The sequence below is a fragment of the Pithys albifrons genome, chromosome 16 (genome assembly GCF_047495875.1).
Source record: "Pithys albifrons albifrons isolate INPA30051 chromosome 16, PitAlb_v1, whole genome shotgun sequence".
In the NCBI taxonomy this organism is placed as follows: domain Eukaryota; kingdom Metazoa; phylum Chordata; class Aves; order Passeriformes; family Thamnophilidae; genus Pithys; species Pithys albifrons.
This window is the reverse complement of record NC_092473.1, coordinates 11424607-11445665: the sequence shown is the minus strand read 5'-3', so window position 1 is coordinate 11445665 and position 21059 is coordinate 11424607. Positions and strand designations below refer to the sequence as shown.

The 21059-nt window shown below is 39.5% G+C and overlaps 2 protein-coding genes across 3 annotated transcripts in view; one reads left to right on the top strand and one right to left on the bottom strand.

Annotated features, from left to right (window-relative positions):
* The window catches only part of GPR146 (G protein-coupled receptor 146), a 50277-nt gene extending 37111 nt beyond the window's left edge, over positions 1-13166 (bottom strand). The window contains exon 1 of the mRNA XM_071571019.1: positions 12645-13166. The gene's annotated coding sequence lies outside the window, so the exon portion shown is untranslated. The remainder of the gene's footprint in view (positions 1-12644) is intronic.
* CHLSN (cholesin) overlaps positions 1-21059 on the top strand; it is a 122191-nt gene that overhangs the window by 77028 nt on the left and 24104 nt on the right. Inside the window, exons 1-2 of one of the 2 annotated variants that reach the window (XM_071571026.1) lie at positions 13212-13338; positions 19318-19517. In XM_071571026.1, coding sequence (XP_071427127.1) covers positions 13246-13338; positions 19318-19517 — 293 coding nt within the window. In that variant the 5' untranslated portion in view covers positions 13212-13245. Of the gene's footprint in view, positions 1-13211; positions 13339-19317; positions 19518-21059 lie in introns of those variants that run through there. The other variant, XM_071571025.1, reaches the window with a different exon arrangement.

Genomic DNA, 21059 nt, shown 5'->3' with positions numbered 1-21059 from the left:
ACAGTATTTGATAATACTGTTCCCAGGGTAGAAGTGCCCTTCACAAATCCTCTTTGTAGAGCATATGAATTCTTTTGTTTGATTTGTTGCAGGTTTTGGGCACAGCACACCAAGTTTAGTGTTGGTATTCGCATTAGACTTGGCATTTCAGTAACATTCCAGTTGAAAAGTTCTCTAGTGATTCAGTGCTGAAGGTGCAATGAGTCTGCAGCTCTGGAGAGACTCATTTCTTTCTGCTGCCATATGTTATCTTTGATCAGAAAACCATTTGAACTGAGATGCCTTCAGATATAATATGAGCAAATATAGAAGTCCAGACCTTACTATACAGTTTTACTGCAAGAGAGGATCCAGTTGTGGTTTTGCCTACAAACACTTTTTATCTGTTGAGCTGCAGTTTTTAATTACTCACAACTGTGGGGGATTTTATGTCAACCATGTGAGTTCTATGAGCATTCAAAACTGAATTGTCATTACAAATTTTCCATGTATTTTTACTTCTTCTCCCTCCTCAATTCACTTCACTCATAACCTGAGGGGAAGGGAGTGTGGATAGAGATCTCTTCCTTCAGTAGACAACAATGGAAAGCCTAAGCCAGTGATCCAGCTGACATCTCATACCAGCAACTTCTCAAATGGTGCAAAATTCTGGCATCACACCAGCCCACTGGTGACACTCAGTGCTACCAAAACTGATCAGTACCACTCAAGGTGAAGGAACTGAGAAGCCCTGTGCTACATCATGTGCCAGGAGCAGTGTTCCTGCACTAACCCTGGAGATCTTCCCTGCTCAACATGGACATGACTCAACCAACCAACTGCAGAACCACTTGGACATGTGTGTGTAGCCTGGTGTGTGCCCACAAGCACTGAATGAGGATTTGCAGCTTTGTCAAAGGTGTCTCCACCTAAGAGTTTCCAAAAGAACTGGCGAGGGTGCAGTTAACACCTTCACCCATATTCTTCCTGAAAAATGCTACATCCCATTCTTTTTCTGGCAAACACATCTTAATCTTATTGTAATAGTTTCTAATTACTCATTTCTGCAAGATCCCTGCCAGAGTCACCACAGGCCAGATCCTCTGTGAACAATTATCCCAAGAAGTTGTTAATTACCGTGGAGCCACTACAGCTCTTTAAAATGTATTGCCTGTACCGACACCATAAATCCATTTTCCTCTCCACTTGTTATGGAGCCCTTTGTGCTCTGGATTCTGCGTTAATGAAGGTACAGAAGTGCTGCTGTGGTTCATTCCTCACACTGCTGTCTGTCATCTACAGACGAGTGTGTGAGATGGAGACACAACTACAAAAGACTCTGCTAGTTAGGTATTATATGGTCTAGGTTCTTTAATTCTGGTTATCACTCTGGAGAAAGAGCCACAAAAATGCTACAGAATTGTCTGTCTTTGTAGTGGATTTTGCGGCTTCCTATTTGCAACATTTGTTGCGTGTAAATTTTTGCACTTTGGCCAAAACAAGACTGTTTTTATGACTTTACTTCCAAATGTGTTGAAAGCTTATGTTGCTGTGTTATTTATTGTATAGCACTTGAGCAACTTTATAAACTGAACATATGCTACAAGGCAGAATTCACAAATGGCATCTCCCTCAGTGTAACCTCACAAGTATTTCAGAGAACCTGCAGTTGGAGTCCTACTGCAACCTTGGAACTTCGAAAGCAAGACAGATGATTTAAAAGTTTTTGGACAGAATTAGGAAAAATTACAAATAGTTGAAATTGTTACAGTACCAGGAACATTAAGCCTAATTTGACTGAAATCCAAATGCAAACTTTAACATAAGAAGCTAAAAAGAATGTAATGAAAGACACAAGGCTTTTATTAGGGGCGAAGGATTTCAGAAGCCTGTAGAGGTCTGTGTGCTCTTTTATATGGGTTATGTTTCTAACACCTCTCAATGTGGATTTAAAGCAGTTTTTTTATTTAAAAGGAAAGATACACAAGCAGTTTGGCAGTAGATCTACTCTCTGAGTAGATAAAAATGCCTAAAAAGCTTGACAGTTGCTTGTAAGAGGAGCTGTATTAATTATTTTTCTGCTTTTATATCTAGTAAATACTAAATCTAGCTGAGGAGGTGTTTCCGGCTAATTATTCTTTTGCAAGTAATAACTGTTTTTCAAGTCTTTTGATCATATTCTTGTTCTAAACTGAAGACAAACCTTAAAAAGGATTACACTTTTCACTTCTTTAGACTTTATCTTTTGCAGTTTGTAAGAAAGTTTGTATAGATTTTAATGTGTGTATTCCTGCTGGCAGATTCCTTTCACCTAAAGAGTCTAGTGGTGTAGATGTATCACCTGAACACAGATGTTCTTACACCTGAAATGTGTGTAGGAACATCACTGATGTGCTTGGAGGGAATTAGAAGGAGAGTAGAGGCTGAGCATTTATTTTAAACGAAAGGACAGATTTTACTTGTGAACTCGAAGGCATCATGAATCCTCCAGATGTTACTTTTATAGCAGAAATCATCATGAAAGCCAGCTCATCCTTAATACTTGATGCAAGAGTAAAACCAGTACCTAAATTAAAGGTAAAACTAGTACCTCAAACAGCTTATTTAAGTAGAAGAGTTTTTTGCCATATCAGTTCTTATACCATGTATGTAATTTCCTGTTAAATCACTCCTATTCCTAAGGTATTTCCCATATCACTGGTGCCCTGAGAGCACTAATCTGTTTGGAAGGGTCTAATATGAGACCAGGTAAAAAAAAAAAAGTCTTAAAATCTTGTGAGCTCAATCTAACTTTTGTTCTGTGGTGACCAAAGGGGGGGAAAATCCTTTTAAATAAATTTGTTCTCTTACTAAATAGATAACTAGCCAAATGCATTTCAAATATTTGTTCAACTGATCAAATATTGCTTTAGGTTTAGAAAACAAATTAACCAAATGTTTGAAGAATTAGATATTTTGTACCTGAACACTTCTCTCCATCATTACTTTTGTACTGATGACCCCAAGTACTTTGGTCAAAATAAAAGACCCTTTTGATGAAAGTAAGTCAGACCAATGTTTTTGAAACTTGGATAGTTCTACTGTTATGGGCAGTCATGCTAAAATAGCACAGTTGTATGTTCAAATTCTAGTAGTTTCAGTAGGGAAAGAACAGTCAAATTGCAGTGCTGTCTAATGCTGGTAATGAGGAATATTTTTTTCTGAAGGAACTGAAAATACAACAGCAAAAATTACAGTGTTTTGTTATTTTATAAGCATTGGGAAACCAGTTTCATATGCCTATATGGAACATTTGAATGAGAAAACAAAGTTGTAAGTTGGAGCAATTTTCCAGCAAAGTTAAGTAGAATTATTAAGCTGGCTTGTTTACTGTGGGTTTTTTTGTTTGGGCTTTTTTGTTGTTGTTTTTTGGGTTTGTTAGGGGGTTTTGTGTAGGTTTTTTTTAGTTCTTCATAAACCAGCTAAACTGTGGAAGTTCACAATGTTTATTTTTTTACCCTTTTTGTTATGAGAAAGTCACACCACTGTCAAATTCAAGTTCTCCCTCTTGCTGTAGATACACTGATTGGCTGAAGTACTTCTAGATCATCTGTATATTTTTGGCAAAAAGATAACATGATATTTGAACATTAGTTTGAATTTAAGATAAACACATTTCTATGTGAGTGGGCTCAGAAAGCAGAACAGTCTATCCTGACACTAAATAAAAACAGTTCCCAGGTGGAAATTCTCATTTTAGATGTCTGATTACCTTCTGTCTCAATGGGTGTGCCTCAAGATCCTGGCAGTGTTTGGATCTTTGGTATTAGATACCATTCCTCTTCATGTTCTGGAAATAGAAGCTGTGAACTCCTTTTTCACACGATTAAAATTTTGAACTAATTAGCCAATAACATGAGTGGACTCAGAGACACATAGGCATATCTTTTTGCCTGCTATCTATGACTAAGAGTTTTAAATAGACCAAATTAAAGTTTTGGCAGTAAGATTTCAAGCTCTCAGCTGATTCCTGTGATTGCTCTGCTCTGTTCTGTGGGTAGTGCACCCTATCACAGTGAGGTTACAGACTTTGGTGATTATTGGATGTTCTGTTTGCAGAATGATGAGCCTTTTCAAAAGGTTGCTAGAGTTTAACTCCTAACAGGGTACTCTGCTTCCTTTGAGTCATTGCTGAACTGAATGATGTCTTCAGATGTGATCCAACTCCAAGAGGAAGCGCAAAGGGAAGGACAGAGGATGACAACGCTTATTGTTCTCCTTTAACTGCCTTGACCACATCTTGCAATGTATTTATTCATATTTCTATGGTATATGAAGATAACCAATTTTCTTTATTCATAGAATCACGGAATCATAGAATCGATTGGGTTGGAAAAGACCTCCGAGACCATCAAGTCCAATCCTTGGTCCAACTCCAGTCCCTTTACCAGATCATGGCACTCAGTGCCACGGCCAATCTCAGCTGAAAAACCTCCAGGAATGGGGAATCCACCCCCTCTCTGGGCAGCCCATTCCAATGCCTGAGCACTCTCTGTGTAAAGAACTTTTTTCTGATCTCCAACTTCAATTTCCCCTGGCAGAGCTTGAGCCCGTGCCCCCTTGTCCTATTGCTGAGTGCCTGGGAGAAGAGACCAACCCCCACCTGGCCAGAACTTCCCTTCAGGAAGTGTATTAATAAAGTTATGGTATGGGTTATTATATAGATAGCAGCATTTGTTTGTTTAATTAGCTAAATGATACTCATCATCTGTTACACTACTGGAGCAATAACTGACTGCTACCATTACCCACCCCAGAAAGAGCAAGCAAAGCCATGAATTTTTGCCACAAATCCTTGCTTCTGATGTTTGTTGACCACTGATCAACAGGTAGTGAATAAAGGGGATTTTCTTGGTCATTCAAAACTGCAGGAAGTGAACAAGCATCTTCTCTCTGCAGTTACACCTTGAAAAGGCTGTAACCACTGAAAGCTCCACTGGAGCCCGGCTGTTTCCCTGGCTGTTTCCTGGCTGTGCCTCAGAGGTTTTCATGGGCAGGAAGTTGTGTCTGTGCTGAACAGTCACACACTGCGATTCAAGGAGTCCCAGCTCCAGCAGCCAAAGAACATCAGCAGAAGGGGACATTAATTGAACCAACAGCTCACCTAAGAGGATTAAGAACAGGGGGAACTTCACTTATATATAAATCCGCTCAGTATTTTGAAAATGAGTCCTGTACACTCTAAGAGGTTTGTAAATTGCTATACTAGTTATCTATTGACATTTTAAAAATTTTATTGCTTATATCTGCAAGAAAAATATATTTGTCATGATTACAGACTTTTTAAAATATCGAACACCTGAGTTCAGGCCTTCAGAAGTGAAAATTGTTTTTTCTGCCTTTATAGACCTCTAAAGTAATTTTGAAATTTGCAGGAAATAATTGAAAGCCCCAAACTGTGCAATGCATGGTGCTACTAAAAAGCATCAAATACCAAATGATCTGTGAGAATATGAGAGCTGGCAAGCTGAAATTCCTCATCCTGGTATGTAAAAGGTTGAGTTCCCATAGCAACATTACGTATTTTACACTTGTATTTATTATGTAATGTATTTTACACTTATATTTATTTTAAGGAATGGCATCTTCAGCCAGAGGCTGCAAAAAAATGGGATCCCACAAGCTGCACATCCACCTGCTTCCACCTTTCTATCACCTCCTTTTTTTGCTGGTAGAAGTGTTCACAGTGAATCAAATCAACAAATTTATTTGGCTTTAATGTAACCTTTGTGAGGGGACAGAGAGGTCATTTTAACCCAAATGGGTTTACAAGACTGTACAAACACTTGTGCCAAGCCAAGGAAGAGGTGTGAGAAAATGAAGAGTGTGTCTTTTGGCAGCAGTTCTAACTTATACAGGTTTAACTTGTTGCTGAAACTATTACCTGAGATTTTTATTCCTAAGTGTAGAGCTTTCTTTAGAGCCTAAACAGAAGTCCTTAGTTGTGGAATCTTTCACTATAAGGAAAATATACTACATCTCATTTTTATGCACATTGTTTGTTCTGTTGCACTCACTATGTGACTATATGTCTTCCAGTAAATTAACAATTTCTATTCTATATAATGTGAGTATTCCAGTGTAAGGCGGGAAATGAAGAAATCAGAGCTGTGTGTAATGAGATTAAGCTTTTAGGCCACAGACAGAGCTTAAACGGACTCACAGCTGCTTAACATATGCCCTCTGCTTGAACTCGCTTTATCACTTGCTATCTGACTTCTCTCAACATATAAAAAGTTGCTGTGATTGATAGTAGGTCATGCAATATTTGTCAGAGGGAACTGAATCGTTATGTGCATAGATTCAGGAATATAGAAAAATAAAGCTGAAAGAACAGCAACAAAAACTGACATTTTTTTCCATTCATTAAACTTTCCTAAAGCAACTCTTTTTGTTTGCTGGAGTTAGTGGTTGCTGGTTTTTCTAAATAGCAATTGCTGAGTGATTTAGAGTACATCTCTGCTCTTTTGTTTGGATTTCATTTGTGAAACCATTTAGAGTTATAAAACTGTCAACTTAAGAACATTCTATATATTTTTCCAGTGAAGGCCTTGTGTTATGCAGAGTTTATGCATTTCTCTTCATTTTGTGTGCAGTTTGAATTCTCACTATATATCACTGTTCTTTTTGGGGCTGGCTGTTAGAATAAGTCCTTTGGCTTTCTTTAGAGCAGCAGAAATCTTCAAAGTAATTATGAAATTGCATCTCAAGATTAGTCATTAGATAAACGAGTGTGTAAGATTTGCTAACCACAACATCTCGCCTTTGGCCAAGCCTAAGCAAGCAGTGTAATAATAGAAGGCTCTGCTGATGCTTAAAAACACATGAAATTGAGAAGCCCTGACTGCAACGAGAATTGAATCATGCACCTAAACATTAGAAAGCAGAGACTAGAACTGTTATGTTCATTACAGTAGTTAAGGCACAGTATGGTGCCTTTCTGAACTCTCAAATGCCCTATGATAACTACCAGCTGGGAGTTGAAAAATATTATGCAAACTTTGTCACCTACTACTTGGAGTTTTGCTCACTGTTTCTCTCTTGCAGAATTCCTTTGGTGACTAAGCTCAGCTTTACATTGCACGGTAGCTGTAGAGCCCAGGTCTATCATTATTCTGCACAACTGTAATCTCTCATGCCCTTCCTGCTGGCTCTGTTTCCTGTATTTCATGTATTTATTTCAGATTTTCTATTCCTGTTGTTCATAAGGTATGACAGACTGAAGTTATCAAGTACTTAAATTATATAAATGTGGATATGACAAGTCTAGAAGGAGAGAGGAGCTGTACCATCTTTGGGGACTCATGATGGCTAAACCTTGAAGGTTTTTAATATTTTTCTTTTTTAACTTTTGATTACTGAGCAGTATTTCCACCCTGCTGAAGAACTCCCTGTTGTGTATGTCTTGTGAAGTGGGTGGGATGCAGGAGGCAATTACTGGTAACTCTGTTTGCCACACTGGGCCATGTTAGCAAAAATGTGTACAAAGCACAAGAGTTTGGGGATGTTTATCCAGTTGGAGGCTCTGGAAATTACAAACCTTTGTGATTTTACATGTGTAAAAATGTTTGCTAGTAAACCAAGATATGAAGCTTTTCTGTTGCCATTCAACAGAGAATTCTGACATTTTGGCCTTTTTCCAGACTTGCTAAATTTTTCTTAATTTTGTTTTGAAGATCAGGATTTCCCTTGAGATGGACCTTCCATTTAATGTTAATCTCTCTCTTCCTTTCCTCTACTTTTCTTCTGCCAAGCATAAACTACTTCACTTTCAAAGCTTTGCAGTCTAATCCCACTGTAGCCATTATCCCTGTGCACTATGGAAATGTTGACTCTTGGTTCACTAACAACTCAAACATTTACCTTTGACCATCTGCATTTTCTAATGACCATCTCTGGTGCCTTTGGCTGTGCTGCCCCTGTGCCATGGAGAAGTTCCTTGTTGTTCCTACCTTAAAACTTTCTTTAGATCCCTGAAAAATTACATGATAACAGAACAGGTACGTGATAAACTTAATCCTCTTGTTAGTGGGTGGGTTGGGCCCATGTTTTCTTGTATTTTACAAGTAATTATCCACCCTACTTTCTACTTAACTTTATGTGGGCAACTGCTGTGTTCTGTTGTGTTTGTACTTGGTTTATCAAAGATATGAAGTGTAACTTCAGAAGGTAAAGCTTGGCTTTGAAACTGTCATGAGTTTTAAATTCAATCCTGTAAATTCCAGTATTTATATTATAAACATGTGTAAGCTAATTACTGAAATATAGATTAATACAATTTTATTTTAGGATAACTTGCTAGATGCCTCAATTCCAAAATAAGCAAATACCACCAACACCTTGTTTCGTGCTGCTTTTACAATGGTATCTTTCAGTGTGGTCTACTGGGACACAAACAAGTTTTATGGAGCATTTTTACTAAGCAGTCAACAGGTTTTAATTTAGGTTCTTAAATCATAATTGTTTTTCAATTTTCTGCTCTGCTTCCCAAACGCATAATGAGGGCACACCTGATGCTATAAAAACCAGATGTCATTTCAGTATTCCAGGGCTGTGTGCTAAATTTGGAGAGCTTTAAAGTTGGTATCATAGATGTATGGCTATTCCCTGATAGCTCACAAGTGCAGAAAGCATGTAGAGCATTGCTAAATAAATAGGATTCGGGAATGGATTGCACTTTATTTTCAGAGACCTTCAAAATGCTGGAGTTATGGACGGAATTTTCTTAAGGAACTTTCAGGAGACTATTTCAAACTCCCAAACAATATATTCAAATTCTTTCTCCCTACCAGTCATGTTAAATGAGCCAGGGCAGTACCACTCACTCTTGATCATGGTGATTTGAAGAGCAGCAAGCAGACCTGAAGGAAAATTAGATTGTGTAATTCGTGTCAGCTCTTAGAAACATCGCTCCTTTACTGTTCTTGAGACAAAACTTAAACAGGATATTCAGTGGGAACTGAACTGTACCTGAGATATGGTTTTATAGCACAGCTTTATAGTACTTGTTTCTTTAACCAGGTTCAAATTCTGCATACAGGGGTGTTCAAAGGTCTATTAATGGAAATTATATATATTTAGAAGAATAATTTCACAGAAATTAATTGTCAAGGCCTATGTCACCCATCTCTGGTAATCAATAGGCACAAAAATCAAATGCAAAAATCAGTAACATCCATCACATTAATTCCTTGTTTTGTGTTAAGATGTTGATACCCTTACACTTTGTTGTGGTATGAATGTGCAGGACATTTGAGGGGCTGCTCATGTTCTGGGTGCTTTTGTGGCTGTCTATTTTAGGATTGTTGAATCATGAAATGATCACATTTTGCTAAAGGGAGGAATCCTGCCCACTCAGTTTTTTTGAGTGTCTTTTCTTGTTCATCACAAATTGAGAACTGCATGTTCCTGCACACACATGTGTGAGTACTTAGCTGTATGTACATTTAGGCCCAGGTGAAGTACATTCTGCTAACTTTTAAAAAAGATCTTACTATAGCAAACTACAGGTGATGCTAGTTCTATTTAATGAGCAATTAATGAATACAAGTTTTGCTGAGGTCTAGGAGAATGCAGAGGGTTTAAGAGTAGATTGTCCCTCAGGATATTCATTCCCTGTTGCACCGTGGAGCTGAAGATACTGACAACTTCTTGGTAAAGAGGTATGAAGTTTCTTACAGGTTTTGATGACTTTGTTGTTTTTTAACAAAAATGTTTTCCTAAGTCAAATAAAAGGATTCCTGTTTGAATTGTAAGGAAAACCACCTTTCCTAGGGGTTGATAACCATTTATTTTCCATTTAATATTTCATGTTATGCTTCACTGTTTTTTCCCATAGATGGGAAAAATACACCTTTTCCAGCTGTATGGAAATTTCTTTCTACTTTTGAGTCAGAATGGGTATATTACAGAGAAGCTGTCAACTTGAGACTAAGCAAACTAAATATGCTCAGCTGAGTGAATCCAGCACTGTGAATGTGAACCACTGGTGTAAATGAGAAAGGAGACACCTTGAAGCTTTACCATATTCAAGAAGTGTCAGATCATGTTCATTTCAAAGGGATGGCGATGCTCTTTTTCCACCAGTGTAGGCATGAGTATTATGTTTCACCCAAGACAGGCTATCCAGGTGTTCAGGAGACCCTGATGTTTGCACCTTTATTGTTGAATTTCAACATTATTCAGTAGTATTCAGCTTATTTTGTACAATCCCAGATCTTTCCCTTCATAAAGATTTAAATAGGTGAGTGTTTTGGGTTGAGCTGGCAAAATGCCAGCTGTCCATGACAGAGTGAAAAGGGTTCCTCCTCCCCCCAACCAGCTAAGGGAAAACAAAACAAAATGTTTTTCCTTCCACCTTTATAATTTCATCTGCTTTGCTGACTGTTTTCAAACTGCTCTTTTACCAACATGTGTTGCTGTAAGGACAATTGGCACAAACTATTAGGAACTCTTGACTATGGTGAAGATGGGATTCATTGTTAAGGACAAAAGTACTCCCACAGATATGGGACTATCAAGACTAGTTGGAATGGGAGAAGAAATTGATTCCCATTAGTTCTATTTTGTTGTATCCAACTCAGCAAAGCAACATGGGCTCCTTCCAGATCTACATACTCTAATGGGAAAGTTGCAGTGCAGGAAATCTGCTTTATTGACATTGACATACCTGAAAAAATGTGATAAATCCTGCCTTGTGGTATGACTGCTAGAATATCTGTATTTGATCAAAACTTCTGATTGAGAAAATACCTTTTTTCTACCTTGTGTGTTTGATAAGAACATATTCCATTAACAGTAAGTGCTGTGAAAACTCACACCACTTGGCTTCTGAAAAACACACCACTTTGATCGAAAATATCCCACACTTTGCTTTAAAGATAATATTTGTATTTCTTCTGAGGGAGTAATGGAGAGGAATATCACTTGAGCTTGGGAATGTCAGTACAAGTGATATGTGTTGTGTAAGACCTACCTAAGCTTTCCTTGTTTGAAATGTTAAATAAAGACTTCAATGAGTTCCTCTGCATAAGGATAAATTTAGCTCCAAGAGCAGTGCAAAACAGACTTGACTGGTGTGGGAGTGATTGCTGTAATTCCTGAGCTATGAAGGTGCTGTCATTTCTGCAAAGGATCTGAGCAGGGGAGGAAAACAGAGAATGGGTTTTGAAAAATGAAGCATGGGTCTGTGGATATGCCCAACACCTGATTTAGGGTCCTATTCTATTATGAATCAAAACTTTGCGCTTTTTGTTATAAATCATTGTTCTTTAATAACACTTCAGCTGTAATTTTGTGGCTCTTTTCTGTGAAAGTTCAAAATGTGATTACTATTGAAATAGTGCCTTAGCTATTTTCATAGCTTTATTAGAACAGTTCATCCTTAAACTTATTCTCTTTGCTTTTGGTCATGGAAGTGCTCTCCAGGTCCTGCTGGAAGTGTGTGTCATCCACTTTCCTGTGATGTGAAAGTAATTAAAGGACACTCAAAAGGGTTGTGTTTTCCAAGGAAAGAGCAACATTGCACCTGCAGAAATACATCTGCACTTGCTGTACTAAATGAACGCATTCTGTTTCCTGGTACTGAAATAGAGGAGATACTGGGAAGTCTCCTCTCTCTACCTTCAGGGTCAACCAGACTTTTGTACCCTACAGGGTGGGGATTATGAGGTGCCAAGTAAGTGGAATGGAGGCATCCAGTCCCTGCCTGACCCCCTCTGGCACTGAGTGTTGTGTTGCTGTCAACATCTCATGATGACCAGCATGGAGGGGCCCAGCATTGTTGCTCTTGCTCCACAGGCACCTATTTATTATCTGTTTCAGTGAATTCCTGCCGCTGCTGGAAAAGAGATGTAGATATCATCATTTTTGCTTGCTTTGCAGAAAGCAGGCTTTGATTTCATCCTTCGAGTCTCACTGAAGTCTACATAAATCATCTGAAACTGGCCAAAAACTCTGGAAGAATGTAGTGATCTACAGCTGTTATCTGTGCCTGTCCCATTTTTGTTAGGGATAAAACCTGCATGCATTGGGGTAATGGCTGAATATACATGTGCTGCATAAACCCATGTCAGTCCTAAATAACGTGCCAGAAATCCCCCTTGGCTGTATTAACAACTAATTGCAAAGTTCTTTTTTCACAAAACAGCCAGCCTAGCCCCCGTGCATGCACACTGCTGTAATTCGTGGTACAGAGCAGCACATGGAACTCGGTGCAAGTATGTTCTGTATGTGGCTGCTATGGTGATTAAAATACATAAATAAAATAGATAAATATGGACCATATTAGAAATCCATTACTGGCACTGTCTCAGATCACAGGCGGCTCCAGCGTGCAGTGTCATCGCCTTTCCTTGCCCCGAGCGGGAGCTCCTGGGGGGACTGCACTTATGCAATGGTCCTGTCCCACCTTGTCAGCTCGCAAATTCAACACAAAACCGGTAAACAAAGGACTTTTGTGCCTGGTTTATAGTTCAGCGAGGATTAGTGGCCTGACACGGTTTTCAGAGGGGACAAGCTCAGCGTTAGGTCGGCCGAGGTTAAGGAGGGCGGGCGCGGGGGCACCAGAGGGCTCGCTCCGGTTCCGGACGCGATACAGAGAGGTGGCAAAAGCAGGTTCTGCTTACCTGGGCCGGTGTGTCGGTCACGTGTTCCCGATGATTCGGCCGCCTTAGGATGTGGATGCTCTCAGGGGCTTGCTCGCAATCCTGTCCGCAGCGCCAGAGGTGCCCTCCGCCGGCTTGGACATCCTTGCCTGCTCCTGGGCTGCGGCTGGATCAGATTCCTACTTTTCTTCCCCCTCTCACCTTTTAGCATTCTCCGATCGTAAAATCCATCCCTTTCCTGAAATGCAGGACGATGCACTTGTCCAATGAAGTTTTCCTAGGCGGGATTCAGATTCCAAACAAGCCTTTCATTTCCTTCGCGCCGGGGGGAGAGCGAAGGCAGGGAGAGAGGCGAAGGAAAGCGCTCGCTTCCTTTAAATCCCCACCAGCGTCTTCCCAGCGCTGGAAGAGAAGTAGCTTGTCATGGTGATCTTCAGAGTTTTAACTTTAGAGGGGGAGGGAGAAAGTGGAAAGCAAAGTGAATGCTGTACTGGAGGTTTCTCTCTTCCCCCACTGGGCCCCTTGCCGACTGTTTTTATTGATTCAATCACTGGAGGCTCGCTGGCTCTCAGAAGAAACACTGTGTAATGTGTTCTTTCCTGGCTTTCATTAAAGAAACTCAATGCAGTGCGGTCACGCTGCCGAGCTCGCCTGGCAACCTGCCTACACCCTGTGGTACCTCTTTCATTGGAGGAGATCGAGCTCGTGGTTTGGGGTTGGTTTATTTTTTTTTTTCCCCTATTTCTCCAGCAAGGATTTCAAAACAGCCTCTGCTCTGCTTCTACCTCCTCTCGCAGCCCAAAGGCTTTTCAAGCTTCGGAAGAAATTGTCGGCACCCCTAAGGGGGGCGACTTTGGTGGCAATGAAAATACCGAGTGCTGCGACAGCCTCGTGGTCCTTCTATTAAAATTCCTCCGTGTTTCTGGGGAGGGGTTAAAAGGGCTGTGTGTAAGCCACAGGGATGTGGATACAAACGATTTCCAAGGGGTTTCCTTTCCTTTTTTTCCCCTCTTTAATTCCATCTTCTCCTGATTGGTTAATGTGGTTTAATTAAGGGTAAGAGAGTAAGCAAAGTCCTTCAACAAATATGTGAACATTCCTGGCAGGGCTGTAGTTGCAAATGAAGCAAAACTGCATTCCCCGAGCCTGCAGTTGTGGTGGTGTCTGAAATACTTTTGTTGTATTCAGGGCTGTGATAGTGGTGGAGTAAAATGAGAAATACAATATGATACTTATTTATGCCTTAGAACTTAATCTGCTACAGTATGTACTTCATAGAAGCAAACAGTCTATGAAGTGAAATTCAACAAGCTACGTTCTGTAAGTTGAGTATTCTGTGTGCCTGTAAATGCTTTAATTAAATTTGGTAAATTATTCAATTTCTTCTTATTCAGCAGTTGCTAATTATAACACTTTATGGGCTCTTAACAATCAGCTGTAAATCAGTAAGACATGCAAAGATCACATAGTTGGAAGTTAAGCTGAGTTTCAAGCTAATCAAGGTACATCTAAATTAGAGCTGCAAATTTAAGGTGCTATCTGATAACTTGTGTTCCTGAGATACCATAGCTGTGTACACAAGAAGGCTTTTTTTTGGGGAAAAAAAAAAGTATTTACATGACCACAAAAAGAATCCTTTCCTGGAGCAGAAAGATAAAAAGCCTGTTCTTATTTAAATCTGGTTTCCTGCAGAACTTGTTTGAGGCTTCTCTGCCTGTGTTGAATCTACAGAAACCTTTCCAAATCAACTTAATATAAATTATTCCCAGTGGTTTTATTGCAAGGAGTTGAGATTCTGGCTTTTATGAGAAGTTTTTTAAGTTTCTCTGAGCAGTGTATAATTTTTAAAAAATCTTTTTCTGTAAGTCTGACATACATGATGTCAGGAGGAGTATTTCTGTGTACTGCTTTTCATTTAAGATTTGCTTTCCTATTCCCTCTCTGGATATGCTTCTTTTCAAAAGGTGCTAGATTATAGAAAATGATTATTTAAGTTCAGTATGGCCATGAACTGTTCTGTGCAAATTCTCTAGCTGTAGTTGGAGCACAGCTCTTTGGCCAACCTCGAATAGTAAATCGTTTGTCAATCTTTCTTTTATGAACCCTGTGTCTAAGGGTTTGCCAGCGTTTCTTCTCTGTGGGTTTTGAACTGTGTTTATAGATTCCGCTTTTTGTTTTCAGGCTGGCAGATGGCCAGTTATTTATCAGGGTTCTTATGTATTGTGTAAGGCAGAAACAGGACGTTTTGCATGCTGATATTGTTCACAGGGCATTTTTGGGCCAAAAGGCTGCTCGTAAGCAACGATGGGTTAGTAGCTCTTGGTCAGTGAACAAAGCCCCTTTTGACATTTCTCTATATTAAAAGTTATGAAATAGCATGAGCTTCATGAACAAACAAGGCAATACAATGCTGCCACTATGAAATAAACTATACAATCCATTTCCCCTCCATTTTGAACTCTCTGGGGTTCAAAAACGTTACACCCGTTTTATATGTTTGTCGCTGTTTTTATTCCATTGAATTTCTGCTGTTGCTTCCTTTGCTGTTGTACAGACTTGTGGTGCTGTGCTGGGAGAAAAGGATAAAAGTCTGTTGGTTTTGGAGGAGCTGGATTCACTGGTACTAATAAATAGTGAATTTGGTCTTGTGGCTTGGTCTGTGGTTACTGCTATAGGTTTGGCAGCAGAGCCAAACCCCTGATCAGGCAGAAAGTTCAGACCTACACAGGCGAATCATAAAGGCAAAATTTAATAAGTGAGTATTTCATTGGTTGTGGCAATTCTTCAGAGTTTCTGACTCCATCAACTTCATTCTGTGCTGGCAACAGACAGCCAAGGGATGCAAGTATGGGAGGTTTTGAAGCAGTAATGAGCAAGGAGGAGGAACAGAAGTCTTTAGGAGATGTCTTCAGCTCTACTCAAGTATGAGACAGTCAAGAATCTTTGCGTAACTATAAATCTGGAAACAGATTTAAAAATGTCCTTAGTGCTCTGCTGAAACACATCACAATTAGTGTGCTGTTAATCCCACTTTGGTGCTGCTTGCTCAGCTATAACGATTCGTAGTCCCCTGGCAGTGCAAGCTTTTATGCAGATGCAGTCCCTGAAAACTACACCAGTTTGGTTCTGCCACTCTTGCTGCAACAAAAAAAGAGCCAGATACGTTCAAGAAATCCTGTACATCTTGCTTCTGGTTTCTCTTGCAATTCTAGCTATATTTCTCTGCTCTGAACTGTTTAGCAGGGCTGCTTTACACTATTAAATTCTTCCATTCAATGCGAGCTGGCTCCCCATTTATGATGGGTAAGCTCATTTATAAAGATCTTATAGAATATTTCAAGTTCGTGCAATATTTTCAGATTACAAGGAATGATAGAAAACTTTAACCAGTATCTAAAACTGCCACAGCTGAAGCCTCCAGATATTTTGAGGCAGATGTCTTAGACTATTTTCAGCATATTGCTATATTTACACCCAGCTCAGAAATTTGGAGACTGGCATTGATGAAAGGGACTGTATTGGCAGTCACAGCACTTTGGCTGCAGATGGACAGGGTACAGTATAAACTTTGGGAATTTGCTGGAAGATGCCTGAACTCACATCTCTGGACCCGTGCAAAGCTGACATGGGTTTTTATGAGCATAAGTGTGAAAGATTTGGGGGTCTACCTTTTACTCAAAATATGGCATCCAGTGGCAATATCCCTTTTAGCACCTTTTCAGGCCTTCTGGAAAGCTTCCAAGTGGAAGACTCCCACCTCCTTAATCACGAGAAAACACAGGCTCTCCTCTGAATGTCATTCATTCAAGTGTGCTGACCTGGCCTGACCTTGTTTAGATTGAGATCTAATGAGCCAGGGATCCAAGGTGGTGTGGTAGCTCTCAGCAGGCTTTGCAAATAAGCAAGTGTTGTGTTTTTCTGTGTGCATGTGGTTTAAATTTATCACGTCAATAAACAAGTGTCTCACACGCTCAAATAAGGACTTTACAATGTTGTAGTTAAGACTAAATTGCAGCGCTACAAATTGTGATGTCACTTTATAAATATAGAAGGAGACAACCTGGAATATTTATGACTTCAGAACAATGAAGTTCTGTTGGTTGTGGTTTTTTTTTAAATTTAAATAATGACATAACAGTAAAACTCTTAATCTAAATGAGTCACAATCTTTGGGCACATCTTTCAGAGGAACAGTCGTGCTAATATTTTGGGGAAAAAGAAATTAAAAAATAAGGCTGTTGATTTACAGAAAGGAGAGAGGCACCAGTAGAGTAATAAATAATAAACATACCAAGGTTTTTAATTCGAATGAAATGTTTAGGTTTGTTTTCTTTTGATTCCCAGGTTTGGGGGAAGTTTTTATGTTAATATAAATTGCAACAAAATTACCCTTAGCTTCAGTGGAAAATATACGAACAAATGCATGTATTTCCTGAAGGCTTTCAAATTAAAGACCAGTCAAGGACAGATTGTGGCATGTACTACTAAATTAACCAAATTGACATGGATGGATAAAAGTATAGTTGGAACTGGAGAAGTTGTTTGAGGAATTTGGCAGGGAGTGTGCGTGGAATCCCAGACAGAAGCCTGATGAATCCAGTTTTCCTTGAATGATGCTGTGGGCCAGTAGAAGGTACCTCCAGCTGTAAATCCCAACTCTTTCCCGCTGGGACAGCCCCAGCCCCGCAGGAGAACAATGCTCCTGTCCAACAGCCCACGGCACGTCAGTCGTGATGCTGCAAACAAACGTTGTTAGGTCTCGGTATTTACGTTGGGACCTACAAGGAGGTTGTTTTGTTTTTAATGGAGCAGTTGGAGAGAGGGATAAAAAGCTTTTTGATAATGCAAGGAACGTTGGGGGGAAGGGGAGGCACCGAGATACGCATTTACTGTAAGTATGAAGAAGCGGAGGCCTCTTTATCAGAGCACTCTAATGATGTGCCACAGTCACTTTATTTGAAAGCTTCATGGCTCGCAGAAACGTAAACAAATTCATTACATTATTTTTAAAAGAAGATTAACTGTGGTGTGTCGTCTGTTCGACAGCTGCTGTAGTAATCTTTTACAAACACTTTATAAATGACCACCCTCAGTGTTTTTCAGGGCTTTGTGTGGCTGGATTGTTATTCTAGTAAGTACCAGGGTGGCTTTTCAAATGAAAACGTTGTTTCCTGTATAACAATTCAATTCTACCTTTACCCCAAATATTATTTTATTCTCAGCATGAACTATAAAATGTCTTCTATACAAATGCAACATATGTTGCTTTTCTTGCATGTGTTTGCAATGAGTGCTGGCTTTTCCACAGAAGTAGCTAAGAACTATTTTGAACAAAATAAAGGCAATTCCTCTTTACTATCCTACTTCCATTTATTCTAATTTCTGCTTTCTTGCCCTTTCTTTGGTCTGTGAAAGCACAAAGTTGAAAAGATGAGCCAGAGTAAACTTAGATGGTGAGTGAATTGACACTGAACAAATGTTTAGAGCCCAGCAGGTGTCTTTGGCAAATAAGGTTGTGTTCACGTATTGTCTTGTTTAACGTCCTTTGGCTGAATGTCAGGAAGAATAACCTTATTTAGCTCTATGTCTGGATTTACATTTGAGAGCACTCAACTAACACAAATTGGTATAGCACTAAGGATTTGTGAGTTTATAAAGTGGTTTTTCTTGCCATAAAGCAGTTCATTTTCTTGTGCATTCAGGTTTCAGTTACAGGTTTCTCAAACAGGTGAGAAGAGAGCAGAGGGAGGAGGAAGAGTATTTCTCTCTCACTCAGCTGGCTCCATGGGTATCCCATGCTCTAGCAAAGAGTCTTATTTGGCGAGTTCTTCTTTCAGATGTGTAGGAATCGCTGGAGTCAATCTCACCTTGCTGTGGAACAGAATTTTATTTCTACATGGTGTAATCTCACACTGGATTTTATGTGATAAACTCAGTATGTCTGATTAATAATCCTCATCTGAACATGAAGTATTTATCTTCATTTGGGACAAACTGATGCACATATTTATGGTAATATGGGTTTTGATGTGAACAATTAACTGTTCTGTCTGACAGCCTAAAGAAACATCAACCTTTGTGAGATGGTGAGTGTATATGTTTATTGAGGATTGTGCATGTATTTCCTCCAGATTGCTAAAGTTTCTCCAAGTGGTCTTGAAGGAAGATGGTGGTTGTCACATCTTCTCCCTTGGCATAATCAGCATGAAGCCTCTGTATGTCAGACAGAGGTTTTTTCAGTCCAGGGAAATATGTCATCACACTAAAAGCAGAAACTGAGGATCTCAAGGAAACCCTCTTGCTCCCACTAAAATGTGTATGCTAAAAAACATCCAAACCTTCCTTCTACTGTGAAACAGCCTGTGCTGTTTCTATTCCCTCGTCAGGTTTGTGTGTGGGAGAACAAACAGCACAAGAGCTTTTAGATACGATGTTTAATATGTAGGTAGACAGAGCTAAGATACCTGTAGTGCTCAGAACAGAATCTCATTTATAGAGGGCAGCTCAACAGATCTCTGCGAGTGGGGCCTTTGCAGTTCTGTGAATTGGGTGATGGAAGTACAGTGAACAGCAAAAGCATGAATCCTGAAGCTTATTTTTAAATATTACATGTGCTCTTCATTTGAATTTAGGCATATTTTGTTCACTTTCTTATATAAATACAAACACTTTATTTAAATGTTGATTATTTCAGGCAACAAAAGAAGAGGAAGAACTTATTGCAGAGGAGGAGCAAGAACTTACTCCAGAGGAAAGGAGGAAACTGGAGAGAAAATTAAAAAAAGAGCGCAAGAAGAAGGAGAAACAGCTGATGAGGGAAGCTGGAATCTCCATTAAAAAGGTGGTGCCCCAAAAGCCATCGGGATCTGAGCGGGCTCTGGCCTATTTAACCAGGTAAGAACAGTAAGAATGGCACAGGTGCTCCCTGCAGAAGTGAGCTGTAAACCAGTAATCCAGAACAAGCTGTACCAAGTAATAGCACGTTAAAGGAAATTGCTGCAGTTTACTACTAAGTTAATGTTTCATCTCAGTTGACACCCTGGAGGATGGTTGATCACCTCATTGTATTTCTGTCGTAGGAACAGCAGAGAGAAGTGAAGTATGGTGCAAACATTTTATAGAAAGGCAACTCCTGTCCTGGAGATCTTAGCTGCTGTATAAATATCACTGGGTTAGCTGCACTTGCAGACATGAGAGGCACATTGCAGAAAAGATTGCATTGGGAAAATGAGCTTTGTTTCTTGAGTGTGCTGTTCTAAGCAAAGGAGTTCCAGTTCTCTTTATATAAGCAAATTCCATGGAGTGGTTAAGCACTATGGAGTCTGAATTAAACCACCTGCATGATGTTTGGATATTTGTAAATTAAGATGGGATTATGCCACTAATTTAAAGTTAATAGTGTACAATGCCTGATTTTTGCATACCAAACAAGCAAGTGTAGTAGCTGATTTCAGATTGAAAGCAATTACTTCATCTAGTTAGCACACTTATTTAGGAGGCTTAAAATTCCAGCATAAAGCAAAGTCTATAGTTAAACCAAAGAACTACAGAGAAGCATTGAGTACCCCCCAGACAGTAAGAGGTCATGTATAAACAGGATAATAGTGTTTATTTTTTTCCAAACTGCAAAATACACCCTGTCTATAAGACCTCTGGAAAGCTGGCACGTTACAAATAGTGGGTTACCACGTGGAATAATTCCAGGGTTGCATCTCTGGCCATGCTCAAAACTGAAGCATCCAGACTGTCTGAATTGTTACTTACCACTTGCAGTGGGGAGGGAGGAAATTAGTTGCATTCCAAGCAGAGGGACATGTGCATTTTTGTTACATAACCCTCAGCACGCAGCGATAGCAAAATGACAATAATATTTTTGATCTAGAAAACAGCTGGAGTAGTTCACCGCTGTTTTGAACTGCAAATGGATTGACAGATAGCTTTGAACCATCTGTTCAGCCTGTACTCTGGTATGTGTGCTCTAGTAGTGGTGGATCTCTAGATAATGGATTTCAGGTTTGGAAAGCAAAGGAACAAGCTGTGGGTTTTTGCTTGTTATTACACTGTTATCTGTATGGATTTTTGTCTTGTTAGGTGAGAGAATATGAAATTATATTTGAACAAATATTGGAACCAATTTGATTCTGGAGTTTGACTTAACCTGTACCAAGTGACCTGGAAATAGAATACCTGCTCTGTTGGTGGTCTTGTAATACAGAGCTCATGGGCTCTGTGTAAAATGGTAGGTTGTGAGGGATTATTTCAGCAACAGACAATTTGAATTTTGTAGATTTAACAGGGATAGTCATAAGATGCTGAACTGCCAAGTAAATGTAACCAGAGCCACTGCTCTAGCCCCAAAAGTGCTGGGACCATCTTGCACTGTTTAGATGACAGAAAAACAGCTTAATCCTTTTACATCTTGGTCTTTTTTCAACC